General features: G+C 41.3%; 1 protein-coding gene across 5 annotated transcripts in view; it reads left to right on the top strand.

Moving 5' to 3' along the window:
* The window catches only part of Prkcq (protein kinase C theta), a 135,089-nt gene that overhangs the window by 48,655 nt on the left and 64,338 nt on the right, over positions 1-22,096 (top strand). For 4 of the 5 annotated variants that reach the window (XM_075970339.1, XM_075970341.1, XM_075970338.1 and 1 more), the window contains 6 exons: positions 2,710-2,836; positions 7,098-7,297; positions 12,557-12,617; positions 19,777-19,939; positions 21,401-21,432; positions 21,523-21,608. In XM_075970339.1, coding sequence (XP_075826454.1) covers positions 2,719-2,836; positions 7,098-7,297; positions 12,557-12,617; positions 19,777-19,939; positions 21,401-21,432; positions 21,523-21,608 — 660 coding nt within the window. In that variant the 5' untranslated portion in view covers positions 2,710-2,718. Of the gene's footprint in view, positions 1-2,391; positions 2,488-2,709; positions 2,837-7,097; positions 7,298-12,556; positions 12,618-19,776; positions 19,940-21,400; positions 21,433-21,522; positions 21,609-22,096 lie in introns of those variants that run through there. The other variant, XM_075970340.1, reaches the window with a different exon arrangement.

The following is a 22,096-nucleotide window of genomic DNA, read 5'->3' as shown; positions in this document are numbered from 1 at the left end:
TTCTAAGCACCTTTCATGTGTCTGCCCATTTAATTCTCACAGCCCTTTGAGAGTGCTAATGGTAACAGCAGTGCTTTCAAAGGAGCAAGCAGGCTTAGAGAGGTGATCTAACGCCAGCAGCCGAGCTCCAGAGAGCATCCGTCTTCTGCCTGGGACAGGTGCTGGGAAGTTTTCTTGGGGTGCACTTCCTCCACAGCTGTCTGGGCTCAGCTCAGTTTGAACGTCAGATGTCTTTGCAGGTACCAGAAATGCACAAGAAGAAACAATGTGCACTGTTACTTTTAAGAAGTAACTTCTTTGGCAAAAATGCATTGAATATTCACTATAGATGAGATGGGGGGCAGTGGACAGGCTTTTAACCCCAGTATTTGGGGGCAGAGGCAGGACGTTCTCTAGGTTCTAGGCCAACCAGGTTTGCAGAGGGAGTTCCAGGTCAGTTGGGGCTATATAGTAAGCATCTGTCATCTTCCACACACACGTGTTGTGACGTGTAGGACTGTTGTAGGTGGTGAGGAAAGGCGAAATTGATTGTTTACAATTCACCAAACAAAACGTGGCAACCCCAGTTCTCAGACAACGTGTGCCACATAGACATTTGTTTGTACACAAGACACTCCCCTTTCTAGCTTAATACCCAAGGAAATTTCTCCTCTTCTCTCCATGAGTTCTGAGCCCCTAAAATGAGCTCACAGAACTTCTCTATGTTAATGTCATCCCTTCAGTGTTGATCATAGATCTTTATTCTTGACATAAATGTCCATGCGATGCCTGTTCAATATTTTCTAGATGTCAACATGTATGTCTTGTCATGTCACTGTGGCCAGACCTTTGGAAAGGGAACCCTTCACTAGTTTGGAAAACAGACACTAGCATTGAGTAAACTGTCAAAATGCTCTGGGTAAGGATGTAGAATAAATAAATCCGGGGAAACACACCTAAATCTGCATCACTTATATTAGACCTCCAGGAGAAGAAAGTTTCACTGAGTTTCCCTCCACCAGGTAACATGAGCCCTGGAAAACCTAGAGATTCTCATCTATTCCTAAGACAGATTCAGGTTAAGCTGCTGCTGCCCAGTTATGAGCCTAACCTAGAAATAGCCCATGACAAATCACCAAAGGTCGGCGTGGTAGTAACTTGGGCTCGAGGAGTCAAGGATCCCTCCAGACTCAAGTCAAAATTACTTTCTTACCTTTACTATGAGCAAGAGCACGAAGTGTGGAAGCAAGGATGCTGCTTTGTTACTGATACTATATGATCGCTTCAGACCTACGGGAATTTAAGAAGCAGGTGGGAAAAGAAAAGGGAGAGCTGGGGAGACAGGCTCAATAGATCAAGCACTTGCCTGACAAGTGCAAAGACAGGAGCTCAAATCGCCAGCACCTGCATGGATGCTAGGCAAGCGTGGCAATAGCCTGCAATCCTAACACTCAAGATGCAGGGGCAGGGATCCTGGGACAAGCCAGTTAGCTAGAACTGTAGGAATTCACGAGCTCGGGGTTGAACCAGAGACCCTCCATCAACAAATAAAGTGGCCAGTGATCAAGAAAGACACCCCATGTCAACTCTAGGCCGCCACATGCACACACTCACACAAGAACATGTACCCACACACACACACATATATGCTCATTGCTCACACACATATATACATGCAGGGAAACATAAAGGAAAAGGTATTTAGTTGAGGAAAGTGGCAGAGCAAGCCGAAATGGAGCTAGCTGCAGGTGAAGATGCAGGCTTAGGGTGTCAATGAAATGGCGCAGCCGTAAAGAGCATACGCTGCTCTTGCAGAGGACCAGAGGTGGGTTCCCAGCATCACACAGGATGGCTCCCAGCATCACACGGGATGGCTCATAGCTGCCTGTATCTCCAACTCCGGGTGGTCGGGAATGACTTCTGGCTTCCTTGGCTATGTGCATGCGTTCATACATACACACAGATGCACAAGTAAATAAAACCATACATCTTTTAAAATAAAATTTGAAAAAAAGAATTACACCAACTCTTAAAACCTATAGCCAACACTGTGGTGATTTCCATGTAAAGCTCTGAGGAAACATATTAGGAACCCTGGCCTTTATGAGGTCCTTTGCCTTTAGGGTGAGGCACAACTAGAAAATGATCAATGGCTTGGAGGTTTTTAAAGTGGTTCGTAACATTTAGTAGTTTAATTGCTTGTGTCTGTATGAGCATGTGTTTGTCTCTGACAAGAGCAAACCATATTGAAAATATCCAGAGTAAATACGGATCAGCTGCTAACTGCTGAGAGCCAATTCCATGACACACAGAAATAGACTACGTAAGAATGTTGTGGTGTCGTATTTACTGGCGTGACTAAAATAGGCTCGGTCTTCACAAGCTCATTTTCTGCTTTCTGTGCTTTGGGCACCTATTTGAAGAAAGAAAAAGTTGGAAAATGTTTGCCTTGCTGTGCAGCTATCAACCGTGACTGAGCAGAATGAACCCTTATTTCTCACTATTGAGGTTAGCCACAGGCTTTCCAAAGACCTCCAAAGCCTTTGCAGTTAAAGACCCAGCAATGTGCTTCTCAGAGGAGGAAATAATAAACGCATTTGTTCAGATGGATAGCAGGCCCATTGGGAGTGCTGGCTATCCGCGATAAAACACTAAGTGGGGATGGAATACTAAGAATAATTCGTCTCAGGGACCTGTAAATACAGCCTTTGTCTTCTGTCACTTTTCTAGGGAACAACCATGTCACCATTTCTTCGAATTGGTTTATCCAACTTTGACTGTGGTACCTGTCAGTCTTGTCAGGGCGAGGCCGTGAACCCCTACTGCGCTGTGCTTGTCAAAGAGTATGTGGAATCAGGTAAGTTAATTGGGGTCAGGGTGGGGGAGGGAGAAGAGGATGTGGTGGCTAGGCTAGACAAGCCTGTGGGAGACAAGACCTTCCTTGTCCTTCCAGGACATCTGATGGAACTGACTTTCACAGTTTAGGATACTGGTACCCAGCAAAGACTAAAGACTTTCTTAAGGACCCAGGTTTAGTGATGGATTCTGACCAGATCTATTTTGCTGTATCATTTTTCCCACATAAATAGAGATAAGGAAAGTATCAAGTTGGGGAAATTAGACAAGGGGCTAGTAGAGAAAAAAAATCTAGTAAAGTGGAGTAGATTATGTATTGCCTGTGCTAACAACTCCTTGTTTTCAATGACGACAGATAAAGCCTGTCTAATCCTAGATCTTGGGATTAACTCTAAAGACTGTTGTGTCAGTGCCGTCTCTGAGAAAGTTAGGAAGGAGTCAGCTAGAATTCTACATGAATAAAAGAATATTTCTGTTTTATTAACTGTGACTATATACAGGCAATACATGAGGAGGAGGAAATTGGAGTCATGTCCCTAAGATTGATTTTGTGAGTTTAGACAGCTCTGTCAAAACAATCCCATTGGGTAAAGAATCTTTTGGTGATTATGCCCTCTGGTTCCCACTTGATCCAAACCTCTTCATTTCAGTATTCTTAAGTCTCTTCCAAAGGAAAGGAAGGAAGCTATTTATCCCCAAACCTTCCCAGCCTTCCTGCCTTGTTTTGTATTCCTGCATGCAGAAGGATAGTTGTATAGGATGTATCTCAATTCAGTTACACACACACACACACACACACACACACACACACACACACACACACACTGATGGAGAGTCACTGTGAGAACACCGGGGATAGAGCAGACAGAAAAACACACAGTGTCTACAAAGAGGACCCTTCCTTCAGAATTTGCAATCTCACAGAGGAAGGCAGGTGATCAGCAGTTAAGGTGTGATGACTAGCAATGGGGACTGAGAAGATAAAGCAAGGCAAGAGGGGAAAGGGGCAGAGAAGCAAACATTATTCTCAATGGAGTGGCCCTAAAATGGTCTCTTCCAGAGGCTGGGAACATCTGTGGATACGAGAAGAAACTGAGGCATGCATTGAGAGCCTCTCACTAGAGGCTGAAAATGCCGAGTTCTGGGATTCCAAATTTTATCATGGTGTGTCCCCCACCCCCACCTCCCTTCATGCTCCCTTCCTCCCACTAGTGCATCAAAGCCTAGGAGACTGTCTGGGTGCTCTTCATTTCTCTTCCACCCAGACTCCTCCACTGTCTTAAAACTGAAAATGCCGCTTGCTTCCACCTAAACTCTTGCAAATGTCACAGACATCTTTGAAGTGTAAAATGGCTGAGTCTTTTCAAAGCTGCTTTTGACTTAATGGCTCTTGTGGATCTGGCCCTCTTTCCAGCCTCAGGTCTCACTGACATTTGCCTCCTGCCAATCTTTCTTTTTTTTTTTTCTTGTCTTTTCTTTTTTTCCCTTTCCTATTCTTTGGGCCTGCTTTTGAACTTGATCTCAGCCATATGGACCAAGAGACCCTGTCAGAAAAAAAAAATGAAACAAAACTGTTTTTCCAACAGATTAGTCAGTGGGATTTGGATATTTATTTTTTAGTTTTGTTCAGGTTACGTTCTGAAAAGAAATCGCTCTAGATATTACCTAACTAAGATTCCTTTCCCAGAATTTAAACAGCTTGCCATATTCAGGGTGTAAGGTTGCATTTTTCACGATGAGTCAGGGGAACGGGAGTACACAGGAAACAGTGCTGTCAGCCTGGGACCCTTTGGAAACATCAGCCCTTGCTGGACACACATAGACAGGCATGCTAGTTAATTTTACCTGTCAATTTGACAGTCTAGAATCACCTGGGAAGAGCACCTTAGTGAGGAATTACCTAGATTATGTTGACCTGTGTGCAGTCTTTGAGGAATTATCTTGACTGTTAATTGATATAGGAACACCCAGTCCATTTGAGGGGCACCATTCCCTAGGCAGAGGTCCACGAACAGGAGAAAGCTAGTCAGAAACAGGCGATCAAACAAGTAGGCTTGCAAGAATGTATTTCTCTTGCTCTTGATCATTGTGCTACGACTAGCTGCTTGAGTTCCCTCTTAGTGATAGACTGTAGCCTGGGATTTAACCCAAATAAGACCTTTCTTCCCTAAGTTGCTTTCTGTCAGGGTGTTTTATCACAGCAACAGAGATGAAACGACAACAAGATTCTGAGTTCTGGTCTGTTTTGGGTCATTCTTAACCTAGTGCCTGACTCCTGGATGCCTGCCCTTCTCTGAGCATGAAGAATGGATATAGTGAAAAGGAATAATTTAATAGGGAAGCTTAGAGGATATGATAAATAATATCATTGTTGATTTTCAAAGAACCCAATCTATCATTTTTTTTTTTAACCTAACCATAAAAATCTCCCCCTCCTTTTACGGAAACTCATGAGTTCCCAACCCCAAACTGGAGAGCTATTGCCAGTTGGTGGTTTCTGAGGTAGAGTGAGTCAGGTTTCTTTAAAGGTGTAACTCCTGGTATGTTGACTAGGCCCCATTAGTTGTCTCTACACCAATGTATATGGAGAATACAGAAAATTGAACTTGCTGGAGGATAAAGGAGGAGGAGGAGGAGGAGAAAGAGAAGAAGGAGGAAGAGGAAGGAAAAAGAAGAGGAGAAGGAGGAGGAAAAGAAAGAGAGTCAGTGTTGAGGAAACTATGTTGGGAGGAAATGGGGTGTGGAGGGTGGATCAGAGGTGAATCTGGGAGGAATTACAAAGGTGGAAACTATCGTATCATAATACATTGTATTTTTGTATGAATGTCTCAAAGACTTAATGAAAATGTATATTAACATTTTAATCACCTCCTTCCTATTCAATCCTTCACAGTGTCACAGTTTATACCTCTACTGGCCACGTTTCCCTAAAGCTTGAAATTACTGCTAAACGCCCACTCTATTCAGCCTCCTGTGTTGTAAAAGAATGTCAAAATGACTTCACATTCCTACTCCAAGCAGATTTTTCTTTTGCACAACCAATGTCTCTGAATTGCTAAATGTGACATTTACTAGGCTTATTCTCAGAAGAAGCAGTCAAATACTTCTGCAGTCCTCTGCTATTGAAATGATCGAAGACTATAAATCAGAGAAGATCTCTTGTGGGTAGATGCAACAAAATGACTTAATTCCATTTGTAAACTCTTGCCCCTGCCAAGGAGCTTCTGGGAAAGATTCTTGTAAAGAACTCAACCCAGTCATAGCTCTTGTTCCTGTGACCAGGTCCTTCACTTTCCTGCCCGTCTTCACATGAGAGTCTGCTGTTGGCTTTGCTGGTCCCTTTTCAGCCCTTGCCAGCCTTTGCTTAGGAAGCATCGGTACTGTAAGCTATATCTTCAAAATTAGAGAAGAGGCATGTGCTTGTGATCACAGCACTTGAGAGGCTAATGTGGGAAGATAGAGAACTCAAGGCCAACATGGGCTACACAGTGAATTTGAGACCAACCTGGGCTGTCTAGTGACACACTATCTAAAAGAAATGGGGGCGAGAAGAACGAAGTAAGGACTCATTTGTTTCAAAGGCTGTTGTTTCCTTGTGTTTGGGGCAAATAAAAATTATTTTAAAAAAATATTAAGAGATCATTCCTTATAAGTTCAAATTATGTCATTGAGCCTTTCTTATAAATACAGCAGCTTTATGGGGAATTAATAGAACCAAGCTATTATAAGAAAGGAAGGTTTTAAAAGGCGTAGGTTGGGGATTTCTTTTCTTGGTTGGTGTGTTGAGAGGAGCTATGTGAGTGTGGTTATATTTTTTGGCTTTGTGTGTGTGTGGTTTTCTGAGACGTGGTCTTGCAACAAAGCACAAATTGGCTGTGAACCCTCCATCCTCCTATCTCAGCCTCCCATGTGTTGGCGTTATAGGTGTTCACCACTGTGCCTAGTAGCAAGGGACTGTTTTAAAGGTTATTTTCTCAGATGTTCACTCTCAACGTGAAAAGAGAAAAAACCATTGACTGGGAAGGAAAATTTCCAGTTTAAGTAATTCTAAGAGGGTTGCTAATTAAACTGTCCATATTGGACTTATAAAATGCAATGTGATACTTTGCATCTAACCATGTACCTGTCTTATTCTGCCCTAGACTGTCTCAGAATTATGTTTATGACAGCAATAGAAATGGCGGCCCCTATTAAATGGAATTGAATTATTCTCTGGAGTTTGTAGCAGAGTAATTCAAGAGACAGTATTTTTCTCTCCATAGAAAATGGGCAGATGTACATCCAGAAAAAACCGACCATGTACCCACCCTGGGACAGCACCTTTGATGCCCACATTAACAAGGGAAGGGTGATGCAGATCATCGTGAAGGGCAAAAATGTGGACCTCATATCAGAGACAACCGTGGAGCTCTACTCCTTGGCCGAGAGATGCCGGAAGAACAACGGAAGGACGGAAATATGGGTAAATATCAGAGCTGTGAACCCACCCAAACCTTGAACGTTTGACCCTTCTCCATCCACCTCTCAAGTGCTGGGTTTAGCGGGGTGTGCCACCACACACAGATAGTATGCACTATGATGCTGGCTGTTGAGTAGCTTGAAATGACCCTGTCGTCCTTAAGGCAAGAGGACACGAGTCATGGAGAAGCAGACAGCCTATCATATACTCCTTGTAATTTGATAATTACAATGAGTACTCATGAACTGAAGGGTGTATTGAAAACCTCAGATCTCTTTGTATGGAGAGGGGGATCTCAGGTTATAAATAACAGTTTTTGTCTGTTACTCTTAAGGTACTCCTGGAACCACCAGACTTATCCAGGGGTGAGAGGGGAGTGTTGAAGTCTCCCACTATTAGTGTGTGGGGTTTAATGTATAACTTAAGCTTTTTTGGGTGGGGGTTGAGATAGGGTTTCTCTGTAGTTTTGGAGCCTGTCCTAGCTCTTGTAGACAAGGATGGCATTGAACTCACAGAGATTCCCCTGCCTCTGCCTCCCGAGTGCTGGAATTAAAGGTGAGCACCACCACTGCCCCAGGGTATAATTTAAGCTTTAGTAGTGTTTCTTTTGCCCTTGTATTTGGGACATAGACATTCAGTATTAAGATTTCCTCTTGATGGATTTTTCCTGTGACTAACATGAAATATCTTTCTTTGTCTCTTTTGATTGAATTTAGTTTGAAGTCTATTTTGTTAGATATTAGGATAGCTACACCAGCTTGTTTCTTAGATCAATTTGATTGGAAAATTTTTTCCCAACCCTTTATTCTGAGGCAATGTCTGTCTTTGAGGTCGAGGTGTGTTTCTTGGATGCAGAAGAAAGATGGATTCTGTTTTTATACCCAATCTGTTAGCCTATGTCTTTTTATAGGTGAGTTGAGTCCATTTATATTAAGGGATATTAATGACCAGTGATTACTAGTTCTAGTTTTTTTAGTTTTCATTGATAGTGATGTTACTGTTTGATTCTTTCCCTTCCTTGGGATTTGCTGCTGTGAGATCATCTATTGTCTGTGTTTTTGTGGATGTAGCTAAGGTCCTTGGGTTGGAGTTTTTCTTCTCTTCTAATACTTTGTGTAGGACTGGGTTTGTGGCTAGGTATTGGTTAAATCTGGTTCTGTCATGGAATATCTTGTTTTGTCCATCTATGGTGACTGAAAGTTTTGCTGGTTATAGTAGTTTGGGCTGGCATCCATGGTCTTTCTTAGTGTCTGCATGACTCATGACCAGGACCTTCTGGCTTTCATTGTTTCCATTGAGAAGTTAGGTGTAATTCTGACAAATCTGCTTTAATATGTTATTTGACCTTTTTTTTTTTGCAGCTCTTAATATTCTTTCTTTATTCTGTATGTTTAGTGTTTTGATTATTATGTGATGAGGGGACTTTTTTTTATCAAGTCTGATATTCTGTAAGCTTCTTGTATCTTCATATGTATATCTTTCTTTAGGTTGGGAAAGTTTTCTTATATGATTTTGTTGAATATATTTTCTGTGTTTTGAGTTGGACTTCTTCTATCCCTATTATTCTTAAGTTTGGTCTTTTCATGTTATCCTATATTTCCTGGATATTTTATGTTAAGCTTTTGTTAGATTTAATGTTTTCTTTGACCAATGAGTCTATTTCCTCTATTGTATCTTCAGTGCTTGAGATTCTCTCTTCCATCTCTTTTATTCTGCTGTTTATGCTTGCATTTGTGGTTCCTGATCATTTTCTCATAATTTCCGTTTCTAGAACTTCCTTGGATTTTGTTTTCTTTATTGTCTCTATTTTGTTTTCAAGTCTTGAATAATTTCTTTCATCTGTTTGATTGCTTTTTCTTGATTTTCTTTAAGAGATTTTTTGATTTCTTCCAATATTTCATTTGTCTTTTCCTCCATTTCTTTGAGGGAATTTTTCATTTTCTCTTTAAGTGCCTCAAACATTCTCCTAAAGTTATTTTTTTAGGTCATTTTCCTCTGCATCATCTATATTTGGATGTTCAAGTCTTGCTGTTGTAGGGCCACTAGTTTTTGTTGATGTTGTGTTGCTCTTTGTAGTGTTGAGTGTGTTCTTATCTTGTCTACCCATCTTTTCCTCTGATTGGTGTAGTTAGGGCTGTGTCTCTGGCGATCAATCTTCCAGTTGCCAGTGGATCCAAGGCTCAGCTGGTTGCTCCTCACAGTGCAGTCAGGGCCATGGTTGCAGTCACCCGGAGGTCACTCAGTGTTCCCAGAGGTTGCTTGGCACTCATGAGTGTCACTCTGCAATCCCGGAAGTTGTTCGGGCCTACTCCTATGGAGGTTGCTTGCTTGGGCCTGCTCAGGTAGAGGTCGCTGGCTCAGGCCTGCTCAGGTAGAGGTCATTGGCTCCCTGGGCAGTCACTCCCTTGTACCTGCTGTGGCTGAGGTCTCTGCTTTGGGCCTACTCCAGTGGAGGTCACTGGCTCAGGCCTGTTCTGGCTGATGTCCCTGGCTTGGACCCACTCCCACAGAGGTCTCTGACTTGGGCCTTCTCCCCGGCAGTTGCTCCCTTGTACGGAAAAATCTTCTGTATAGATTGAAAGCCAGAAAAATATTTCCATATGTTTATGTCATGTATGCCAAAGTAGTAAAACTCCTTACCTCTCTACCTGCTCTAATAATTCAGATTTTAGCAAGACTTCTAAACGCTTTCAAGTTACAACTTTCACATGGAAATGATGGAAACCTAGAAATGGCATTCTTATGTTCTTATGACCGCACATTGATTTTGTCTTCTTAAGAAAGATACATAACTCATCCTTCTGTCACTAAGTTAATATTTAAGGACAACGACATGCCAAGATTTTTTTAAGGTGCCCAAGTTGACATATGTTTAGGCAATGTCATTCAACAGTACGCCCTTTCACTCCACTTGGGGAGAAGATTGTGGCAATCCCAACTCCTGTAGACTGGCTGCTTAGACAAACAGGAAAGGTTAAAGAACTGGCAGGTGTTGCAGATGTTGGGTTTGGTGTGAAGGAGTTTATACAGTTCAAGCTAATGGAGATGTGGGGCTCTGGCTGGGTCTGAAACACAGGAGACAGAAGAGATAAGTTATAGAACCCCCCCCCTTTCCCGTGCCTGCCTGTTTCCATGATTTTCTACTTTCCACCTAATTTATTTTGTTGAAATTAGACCTCTCTCTAATTTTTATGATAACTTACTATGATTTCTTCTCAATGAAGGAACAGATAATCAGATTTTTTTGTCCTTCTGTAATAAAGTACAGACTTCATTCACTAATAGTTTCCCTTTCTATTTCTATCTTTTTCAAGTTGCCTTTAATTTTACACCCTGAGTTTTGGCAATTTCTCTCCTCTTCCTCCTCTTCCATTTTGTTTTGTTCAAACAGAATCATGTTATGTAGTCCAGGCTAGCCTTGAACTACCAGCAGTCCTCCTGCCTCAGTCTCCCAAGTGTCAGGACTGCAGGCATGCACTAGACACAAGTGTGCACTTGTAAGACTTCATCTGCAGCCTAGGACCGTTGGATGTCAGTACATAGCAGCATTCACATCCTCATATAGCCAAGTCGCGTGCTTTCTGTATAAGCCTTATTTTTTTGGGTTATTTCTTGGTTTACTTTCATTTCAAGAGCTCCCAGACTATTTTGAATTTATGTTTTATCTTTCTTCTGAGGTTATCAGCTGTTTTAAAACTGATTTTTTTTAATTTAACAACAACAGCATAAAAGATTTTCTCAAAATTGTCATTCATTCCCATCTTGGCTATAAATGACACATTGGTGCTTCCTTTGTGTTTCCCATGGTTGTGAGTATCTGCAAGGTTTTTCCCAGTCACTCCCCAGGGCTTTATAAAACATGACTTTCCAATGGCTTGCTGACTTAATTTCCTCCATGACCAGTGCTTTCTGAATGTTGATAATTCCGTGGTAACCAAATTTCACAGTTTCCTTTGAAAATGGGTCTCAAATTCCCCCCTCCTTGTTCTGTTTTTGCCTCCATTTTTACTATCCCAGAGATTAGAAAATGATGGTGTTAATTCTTATGGTCTAAAGCACTTGTCTTTACATTAATCAGTTTAATTTTGCATGAGCGTTTATAGCTATTCCAAAAACATAGCTTTATTACACCACACAACTCTGATGGCAGGGCTACTGCCAATTGTCGGTCTTTCAGAGTTCATTGAAGACTTGGTGATTTGCACAAGGCCACGCAGCTGAGAAATGGTCCCTCAATGCTTTGAAATTTAACTCTGGGTTCAACAGAACAGTTCCTGCTGTCTCTCCTTTAGTACAGGCAACCGCTGCTATGATGATCAATAATGAGTCACTTTAAAGTCATGTCTTAATCTATTTATTCCACTAACGGCATCGTATGATGGTTTTACATGTATCATATATGTATAGGTGTATCATGCATACATATATTCAAACACATATGTATATAAATATTTACATAGATAAAGATGTATCTATTTCCCTCCTGTGTATGCTACATTACACGGTATTCTGAATAAGTCTTAAAATGGCACTTTGCTCTTCTGTCTTCTGTATGATACTGTCTATAAGTTGTATATATACATATAGTACTCAAATAATTATAATTATATATAGAATATATAAGTGCCATGCATGTACTTTTTCTAAAATATATGTCGATAATTTAGTAATTTCAAAACTATTCACATATGCATATTTAATATATATAACATACATAAACCTTTCAAGACTCACCTAATTAAATTTTCCTTTAGTCATTTTACAAATGCTTGTAATAGAAAAAGAATTCTCCATGGAGTATACCCTGATCTACCTAGATTTGTAGCCCACAAAGTAAGCAAAAGAAAGCCCCTCAGAGCAGGACTTATCTTTACTCCCTAGGACCTACTTCTTCCCAAGTGAGCAAGGCTTGGCATCCAGGATACTTCTGTCGTGATTAATATCTGGGGATAAGCTCTTATGCTCTTCAGTAAACACCCTGCAGGAAAACAGATTCCATTTTTGAATCTCCTTTCTTCTGTCAATTTTGAACCTCAAGTAAAATGAATAAATTGCCAAGACATTCCATAAAAGGCCAGCCACTGTCCCAGGTGCTGCACAGTTCTGATAATAACGGGCACGGCGATGATGAACTTGCATGGAGAAGAGCCAAGATCTCCTCTCTAGTGGAAACCTGCCATCAGTCATGCAGCTGGTTAAGAGGTCCTCGAGCCAGGGCTGGCTTCCCATTCTGACGATGTTTTTTCTCCTTCTCTCTCCCAGTTAGAGCTGAAACCTCAAGGCCGAATGCTAATGAATGCAAGATACTTTCTGGAAATGAGCGGCAAGTGACATTTCTTCTTCCTGTTTGGGGGTGAGGAGGGTATAGCCTGTTCAACAAAGGCTCGTTTTGCTTCTGCAATATCCTAGAAAAGAGAAATGCAAAACATTCTATTAAAATTCTCAATGGTGCTCGGGCAGGAATTGAAAACAACTGCCCAGACCAGACAAACGTAGAGCAAACATAAACACATGGGCGTAGTATAAATGTAAACATAAAACATTTGCGGAGCTGGTCTATAAATGGTGTAAATTCACGAGCCTGGTGCTTTCACAGTCTCTCTATTTTAGTTTGCGAATTTACTCTGAATACAAAACACTGCTCCTGCATTGCTGTGTGTAAACACATTGCCTATTTATAAATGGTGTTCTATACCCAGCATTCCACTGGCCTAGAATATGAAATAAGAAACTGAAAATATCTTCTGTAAAGCTAGTATCAAATGCAAAAGCCTAAAGTTAGTCACCTCACATCCTCTTAGGAATAAGGAAGGAAAAAAAATGCACGGCCAAAGAGTTTCAGTTCCGTGTCTCACATAAACCCGAATGGCAGAAGGTTAGCTTAGAAGCACTGTGGATACACTGGGCGCCGGGACAGTCAGGCAGTGCTGTCTCTGTGAGTTAAGTGCTACTCTTGATAAAATCCTAGGCCACGCAATAAGCATGTGAGCTGAATAACAACAAACTATGTTTAGTAAATTATTCTTACTTCAGGTTCAGTATCACTTATCCAAAAATGCTTAAGACCAGAAAGATTTCAGATTTTGAATTATTTAGGGAATTGGGGGTATTTGTTATTTGGGGATTTAAATCCAAGTCTGAACAGAATATTCTTTTATATTTCATGTAAGTGTTACACACCAACCTGAAGATAATGTTATACACTATTTCAAATCATTTTGTGCCTGAGGCAATGCTTTATGGCAAAGAAATTTCTAGTTGTGGATCTTATCTGTGCTCAAAATATATTTAGCATTTTGGATTTTGGACTTTCGGATTCAGGATGCTCAAATTATAGCAACGCAAAATGAGTTTTAGTTTAGATATTTACACTGCTTTATTTAACATATAAAAGTCCTAATATGCCCAGACTCAAGTAGCATTATGAGACAAAAAGGGAAAACTTACACACTTACCAGGTGTTTGGAAATCTTGAGGCATGATTATTAGACTTTTTAGGTCTACTAATGAGATTATAGCCATGTGCTTTATTTTTATCATTGTTATGAAAAAATTAAGGAAGAATTTGTTTGGGCTCAAAATTGAAGAGATACAGTCAACCATGGGGGAGGGGGATCATGGCAGCAAAACCACAACGCTGTGCAGATTCTAGCTCATTGGTAACTCAGTCCAAGTCACCAGTAACAGATCAGTGTCCCATTAAGGAAAGAGATAAAGCACTTCCCCCTTGGAGTTGTTTCATTAAGAGCAGGTCAAGATTTGAATTTTATACTTCATACTTCCTGTGCCTTCCATCTTAATCTGTGTCTACCTGAAGGCTGTCTTGTGGATATGTCCCTGTGTCTGTCCATGTGTGTCTGTCTGTGACCATGTGTGCGGTATGCATTGTGTTTGTGTCTGTACATGCCTTACATGTCTGTATGTATGAATGGTACCTGCCTGGGTGGTGTGCTGTCTGTCTCTAACAATGAGCCTCTTTCTGTCTTTCATGAGCAGCATAGAAATCATCACATGGGGAAGGAATGGGATACTTTACAGAAATCTTCAACAGTTTTAGAGAAGATTAAATCACTGACTGCAACTGATCCCAGCTAGCGCAGATGGCAAACATCATTATTTATCAACCAGTATCCATTGATAGTTGTTTTCAACTTTTATGGTGGATTTTAGGAATTTGCTTTCCACTTCTTTATTTGCTGCTTTCAGCCAATGTGCTGATACACATATATTGTTCTGGGGCAAGAAGAGTATGTAACTTTTAATTGTAACTATGCTTTAGATTAGGTTCTAAAAGTTGATAGTGTGGGAAATCCGAGGCAGGTAAGTTTGATTGTTGCTTATTCTTTGAAAGGCAGTTTAAACAAAGAGGCTGTGTGCACAGTAGGACAGCAGTCTTCAGTGACCTCATGGTGTGTTAACTCTGGCTGTGAGGGCCAGCAGAAGTTCCATTCTCTTACAAAGTAAGAGGTATTTTCAGAGTGTGGCGTTGTCACACAGGCCGGTGATCACTCCGTGCCTTGGGTCAGGAAGCAGAGAGATGAATGCAAGTGTCCCATTTGATGCTGGTGCTCATCTTGCTACTTATTTTTTTTTCTCTTTTCATTCATCTGGGAGCCCAGGCTATGAGATGGTATGGTCCATCTTCCCTCCTCAGCAAAAGCTCTCCAGAAACACCTTCACGGGCATTCTCAGAGGTGTGCCTCTTAGATGACTCCAAATCTAGCCACTTTGCCAGGGAAGACTAACTAGAATAAGTTCACCCCCATCCACTTAAGACCCTAAACATCCCTTTAATCCAGAACATTGCTCCTGACTTCCCAAATGCCCATAGCCATCTCTTAATGCACTTATTTCATCTCCAAGAACCCCTCAGTCTTAATAGTTCTAAGGCAGTTCAAAAATCCCAAAGTCCAAAATCTCTCCTGAGAATCAAAGCAATCTCTTAATTATGAACCCCTGTAAAATCAAAAGGCAACTTATATACTTACAATATTTACAATTACATTCTCTTCCTAAAAGAGATTTAGCGGCATAGCAAAGAAATAACAAAACTTAAACTCAGCAAGAGAAATAACAAATTATTTTTCCATGTAGCTCCATATTTGACATCTAAGGCTTTAAGTAGCAGCATCTGGGCTCAAATGGCCCTTCCCATTAATTCTGTTGCCTGCACATGTGCTCTGTCTTGGTCTGATTCCATTCTGTGCCTGTTGCATTCCTTAGCGGACATCCCACAATCCTGGTATTTCCAACATCCTGGAGTCTCTGTTTCAACTTAGGATTCATCATCAATGCTTCATAAATGAGCTCTCGGGGCTTCCTTGCAGGGAATCCAACCTTGTCACTGATTGTCAGGCCTTGGGGTCTTTCTGGAACCTTGGAGTAATCTTCCATGATCCCATAGTTCTTGCGTGCCTACAAACGCAGCATCACGTCAATGATACTGACAAATATTATCGTTTGAAATGTGATCTGGCTCCTTCTACTCCAGCTTTTATGGTCTCTGCGCACCTTTTGCAACCCAAACTGATAAGACACTTGCCGAGGCAGTTGTTTTCCAATGGGGAACCCCTTCATCAGCATTCTCTGTGCATGTTCTCTCCTTTCAAGTGAGTTTAGATTTTTCACAAGCTAATGGGGTCTAGCTGGGCAGGGGCAGAGGTGTGTGTCTTTCCATTATTCCAGTACGAGCCCCGGGGCAGCATTTGTTGAACCACCTCTTACGTATTCAACTTTATGACTAGATTATAAGTTAGGCAATATAAGCAGAAATACATGATAATTAAATGGTTTGGTTGGGCTTCCCATTTAGTAGCTTTCAGTTTCTTTTGGTTCCTAGATAATAGCTCTTTCAAAGGCCTATTTACCTTCTAACAAGCTCGTAGCTCTTGTTTTCTTGGGGTATCTTACCCTTGTTTTCACCCTGAAGGTTGGCCTTGGCCCAGGGTAACTGGTGGCAACCCTGCCTCTGCATGTGTGCTTTAGGATGCAGCTGTTTTCCTTCCTGTTCCTCTGTCTCAGAGACAGTCCCTCCCTTTGTTGACCTCACGCTTCATCCCTGGCAGCTTTGCGCCATCAATACACTTCCTCTCTAATGTCAACTTTCCCTTTTCTCTGTGGTTTCCTCCTCATTGCTGAGAGGTCCTATATTAAGCGTTCTTTTCCTAGCTTGAAAAATACATATATTAACCTTTTGCCTTTCTGGGTATTTCTTTTCTCTTTCCCTGCTGTGACATTTCTGTTCTATTCATTTTTTTTTCTTTTCTTAAGACACGATGTCAGATGGCGTGACTGACTTGATATATACTTGAAGATGACCTTCAACTCCTCATCTTCCTGCCTCCACCTCCCGAGTGCTAGGATAGGACCAGAGGCATGCATCACTCTACTGGTATTATGTACAGTGAGAATATAAGCTAGATCTTTGGGCTTGAGAGACAAGCACTCTTACCTACTGAGATATATCCCCAGCCCTCACTGGCAGCTCTTGAAGATACAGTTCATATATGTTAGTCATTCTTTCTTCATTGCTCCTTTGGGTTTTTCCCCATTTTTTTCTTTTATTGAAAATAGATTATTTTTCTCAGATAATATATACTGATTATGGCTTCCCCTCCCTCTACTCCTCCTTGGTCTTCCCCACCTACCCTCCTATCCAGCTCCACCCCTTTTATATCTCATTAGAAAACAAACAGGCTTCTATGGGATGGCAATAAAGCAAAGCAAAATAAAATATAATACAATCTGAAACAAAAACCAACACATCAGAGTTGGAAAAACAGAAGGAAAAGAGCACAGGAGAAGGCACATGAAACAGAGATCCACTCATTTACACACTCAGAATCCCACAATTATACTAAACTGGAAGCCACACTGTATGCAAAGGACTTACAGAGTAAAAACAGAGAAGAAAAATATATATTAAAAATAAAAGTAAAAAAATAACAAGATAATAAAAAAGGAAGGGCCCTGATATGACATTATGAGACAAGGAACCTGCAAAGATGCCGCTGAGCTTTCTGCTGACCCTCTAGTGCTAGGCATGCCGTGGACCCCAGGAGCAGCTTGTTTCTTGGTAAGACGCCTGTGGAAGAAACTAAATGTTCATTTGGAAGTGATTAGCAAGCCGAGATTGCTTCTGGGCTAGAGATGGGAGCATATATCCAGTTCCTTTGATTCTTAAACCCTAAAAATCTGGCATATATCTTGACCAATCTGCTAACATAGCTTTCTCTGAGACACTGAACCTTCTGAACAAGTTCCTATTTTTTCAACTTCTTAGACAATTGTCAATGCCAAAAGAGTCTTTTTTTTACCCCTGATCTGTAAGTTTTCAATATTTTCCCTTAAATTCTCAGCTTTCTCTACTTGGTTTCTTTAGTAATTTATTTTCCTAGACCCCCAACCATCTGGATCTATTTTACACCATCACATGCTGCCTCTTATAATTAGCGCTGTTGTCTGTGTGTTCTTCATGTCTCCCTGGCTTAGCTGTAGATGCTCAATGGTTAGGAATAAAACCTCAGAACTCTGCAGAATGCTCAGCTCAGAAATTTAGATGCTCAGGATCTATCAGGGTTTGATTGACGGCAAACGAGCCAATTAAGCAAAAGATCTGGAGCTGTTTGTGCAGAAGAAATGGCCAAGCACGTCATCTCAGAGATAAACACTGCCAATACCAAGAGATTTAGAGAAAGTCTATATTATACGCAGGCATTCCCTTATAGTGACTGTAAAGATTAGAGATGAAAGGGAGCCCCTAGAAGGAGTAAGGAAAAATTAGTTTCTGGAGTATTCAAATGTTTTTAAGTTTACTATAGTCTAATGTATAGAAGGTTATTTACATACATACATACATAGATATAAATGATACAGGTATAGATTGAGATAATAGAGGTGTATTATAATAGAGCTAGGGCTCTAGAATGTTCATTTATTCTACAAATTACACATGTCTTATACCTTTCTTCATTCCATTTCAGTACATCTGAACTAAAACAGAGATGTCTGATTTTATTAAAAATTGCCATATACAGATCATAATTTATAGCTTTATCTGTATAGTGATTTCATAAATTGAGGGAGAAAATTATTAACCTAGTGACAGTCTCTCACTCACACTTACCAAGCCCAGTTTATTTCCCTTTTAACTCCAAATAATGTCACCTGAAGTCTATCCTGAAAGTAGTGGGCAGAGCATTGTGGCCCAGCTGAGGAACTATGAGGAAAGTATGGGGAATTCCCTGCACATAGGCGCTTGCGATTTCCATAAAACAGACCCAGGAATGGCTGCCAAGGAAACGTGAGTCCTAAACTAGATTCAGATGGGTTCCTAGGAAAAGGCCTCTGCCAAACCAAAATCTCATGTGTCTAGCTCTTGCATTCCCAACCAGCCACTATTGACAATGGAAAGTAAGGAACTTTGGTAGATACACCCACCTCAAGCGTGTGGTTAGACCTCTCACCACTGAGCCATGATAGAAGCAATTTAGTTCCATATTGTTGATTCTTTATGTATTTGAAATATAATGAGTGCTAATTCTAAATTTCCATTTTTGCAGATAAAAAGAAACAGCAAGTGATCCAACAATCTCCAAACTATTACAAATTATGATTCTAAGCACTATAATCATTATTATCCTTGCTGTAGTGATAGGTTACAGTTCTCATTGTTTCTTTATTATTTACCATGTTGATTCTTCTCCCTTTGCAGAAGTGTTTATTCCATGACCTAGTGACCTACCATTTTGTGTTCCTTGTGCATCTTGAGCATTAGCCTAGGCATTATAGGTATTCTCAGGGTTCTATCATCTGAGATTCCTTCAACCCTTTGGGAAAATTTCATCTGAGCATAGGATGCTATGGATAATGAGACCCACAAGCCCAGGGCTAACTGAAAAAAACATTCTGACTTGACAGTGTGAAGTAAATGACACAAGATGAGCTAGGCATGTAAAACTTAAACTATTAATTTTCTGGCACTTTCTACAACAGATGCTGTAGCTCGTATATCTGATCACTATACCCAACAAGAACCAGAATATTAAACTTCTCCCCAAAGTTCTTTGCCCTTGCAAAGGGCTAGGTAACGCCTTTCCATCTTTGGTACCCTGTCTAAACCCAACGCTATGCAAAGCGTCCTGGCACCACAGTTCTCTATCCTCCTCACATCATTGTCAGTCACGATACTCTGTGGAAGTACAGACTTGAAATGTCAGGATTCTGGTTTAAAAAACTAAAGAGAGCTATCTGAACTAGAGAAGCAAACAATGGACGAATCCAAACCTTTAGTAATGCTTCCTGCAGCGATTCCATACTGCCAAATTAGTAACAGAAGCCTAGGGCCATTCCCATCCCCACAAGCCCTTGAAAGGCCACTGTGCGCTCAGCACTTACTGTTCTGCTTCTCCTCAAGTGCCCACCCTCTCTACCCCGCTGTGACCATCACGTTGCCTCACTGCATCCCCTCTCTCTCTCCACAGACACAAAGGACATGAGCGACTTTGAGAACGAAGGATTCTTCGCCTTGCATCATCGCCGAGGAGCCATCAAGCAGGCCAAAGTCCACCACGTGAAGTGCCATGAGTTCACAGCCACGTTTTTTCCTCAGCCCACATTTTGCTCTGTCTGCCATGAGTTTGTCTGGTACAATACTTGATGTTTTCCTCTCGAGCTTCAAGATATGCATTCTGTCACTGCTAAGCACTACGAGCTCTACCGTGAGGGAGGGTGAAGGGCTGAGTACTGGCGAATGGTGTCAATGGGCTCACCAGCACTGAAAAGGTCTAAAGAGCCTGATTCAACACAAGGTTTTTATAACGTGACTCTTGAAGAGGGGAACCCACTCCAGAGAGAGTCTTCCATGAGCTAGCTTTCCTTGACTATGACAAAACACCCAAGACTATCTATCACTTTTAGGAAGCGAAGGCTCATTTGGGCTGACAGTTTCAATAAAGTTTGCCTGCCCCTTTTATTTTAGGTCTAAGACAAGGCAAGACATTGAGGCAGGACAGGGCTACCCATGACACCTTAAAGCATCAAAGAAGCAAGAAAGGAGAGAGAAAGTACCAGGGTCCCAGCATTCCTTCCAAGGGCACACTCCAGTGACCTCACTTCCTTCTGCCAGATCCCATCTCTTTATGGTTCAGTTCCTGGTTCCAAAACATTAGCACATGGCTTTGGGACATTTCCCACCCAAACCAAAAGAAGGCCCAGTGGAGTTTTGTTTCTGACTAAATGAGAGACTGCTGGTATATGAGGGAAGGAGCAGATGAGGGTGTATTGTTATTGCAAGCAGAGCTGTGAGATTTTATAGTCAACACCTTCATCATTGCAATAGCTCCACCGCTGCCTTGCTGCACTCTGCACCGCACAGCACTCTCCCACAGTAACAAATGGCTGGAATGAAGCTCTTGGGTGTCTTCATCTTGGAGATCAGTGTAACCACACAGCAAAAGCTACGGTAGAGGGGAGCGAAATGATGCCTGTTTCTGCTCTCAACATCTGTGCCCGCTAAGAGATGCTGGTCCCCTCGGGCTCCTGCAGAATCATTAGTGCACAAGAGACTTCGTGGGGTCTCCTCAAGCCAGCAGATTAGGATGAACTTTCATTAATTGTTTTTCCTCTAATCACTCAGTCCTCCTTTGTTTTCTTTGCTTCTAATCAACAGTGCTGCTTTCTAGATAGCAGATATTCTTAGACTCTCAGAATGAGGAAATAGATACTTTACAGATAAGTGCGCTCATCTGTGTATAAGCCAAGAATGAGTGAGGGAGTGACTCACTCATAATTAAACGAGGCATTGACTTTTTTTAGTGAGGAGCATAGAAATTTATTGCTAGGATCTTGGGATACATTTGGTCTGGAGTTGTAAACCGTTTGCTTGACAGTGCAAAGATGATAAGAAAATTAATCTCATTCAATTGATTTTAAAAATTTAAGTAAAACAACATAAACTTAAACTACCTTCTTAGCAAGTGATGCATGTGGACACCGAGGAAATCCTCTGTGGTCTTAGGAATGTCAAGATCTCATTTACCTATAGAACATTTCTGCTGCGACTGTCTATGTGAACATGCATTTAAATCCCACATTGCTTTGTTACAGGGGGCTGAACAAGCAGGGCTACCAGTGCCGACGTAAGTACAAGGCATTTCCGCTGTATCCTCAGTACTCTTTGCATTGGATTGTTCCTCCAGAAATCACAAGTGGCAATTGTCTCTTTTCAGAATGTAATGCAGCAATTCACAAAAAGTGCATCGACAAAGTGATTGCCAAGTGCACAGGCTCAGCTATCAACAGCCGAGAAACCATGGTACTGGCGTAGTTAGATTCCATTTCCTTACTCTCTCCACCTTTTCCAGAAAGTCAGATGGCCCGCCTCACTCTCAACCTCAATAGTTACCAGAGCCTCTGGGGAAAATAAGCTGTCAAGAAACTGAGTTAAATGGATATGTGTTTTAGACCGTAATAGTTTGTTCTCCGGGTTATCTTTACTTTTTGCACCTTCAAGAGGATGTTATCATTGGTGTTCTGTTATTCCCCTAGCCCTGTAATAGTACTGTCCCATAGATGTCAAATGAGAGTCATGTGTGAAATTTTAACCTTCCAAGTGGCCATGGTAAAGAAGAAACAGACAGTACGGTATGGTGCCATAGGACCAGTTCAGGACACTGAAGCAGGAGGATTACAAGTTCAAGGCCTGTCTAAGGAACAAATTGAGGTCAAGGTCAGCCTGTGTGACTCAATGGGACTCTGTATAGAAATAAAAAGTCCAAAACAGGCTGGCAATATGGCTTAGTG

The sequence above is a fragment of the Microtus pennsylvanicus genome, chromosome 4 (assembly GCF_037038515.1).
Source record: "Microtus pennsylvanicus isolate mMicPen1 chromosome 4, mMicPen1.hap1, whole genome shotgun sequence".
NCBI lineage: Eukaryota > Metazoa > Chordata > Mammalia > Rodentia > Cricetidae > Microtus > Microtus pennsylvanicus.
This window is presented reverse-complemented; position numbering and strand designations above follow the sequence as displayed.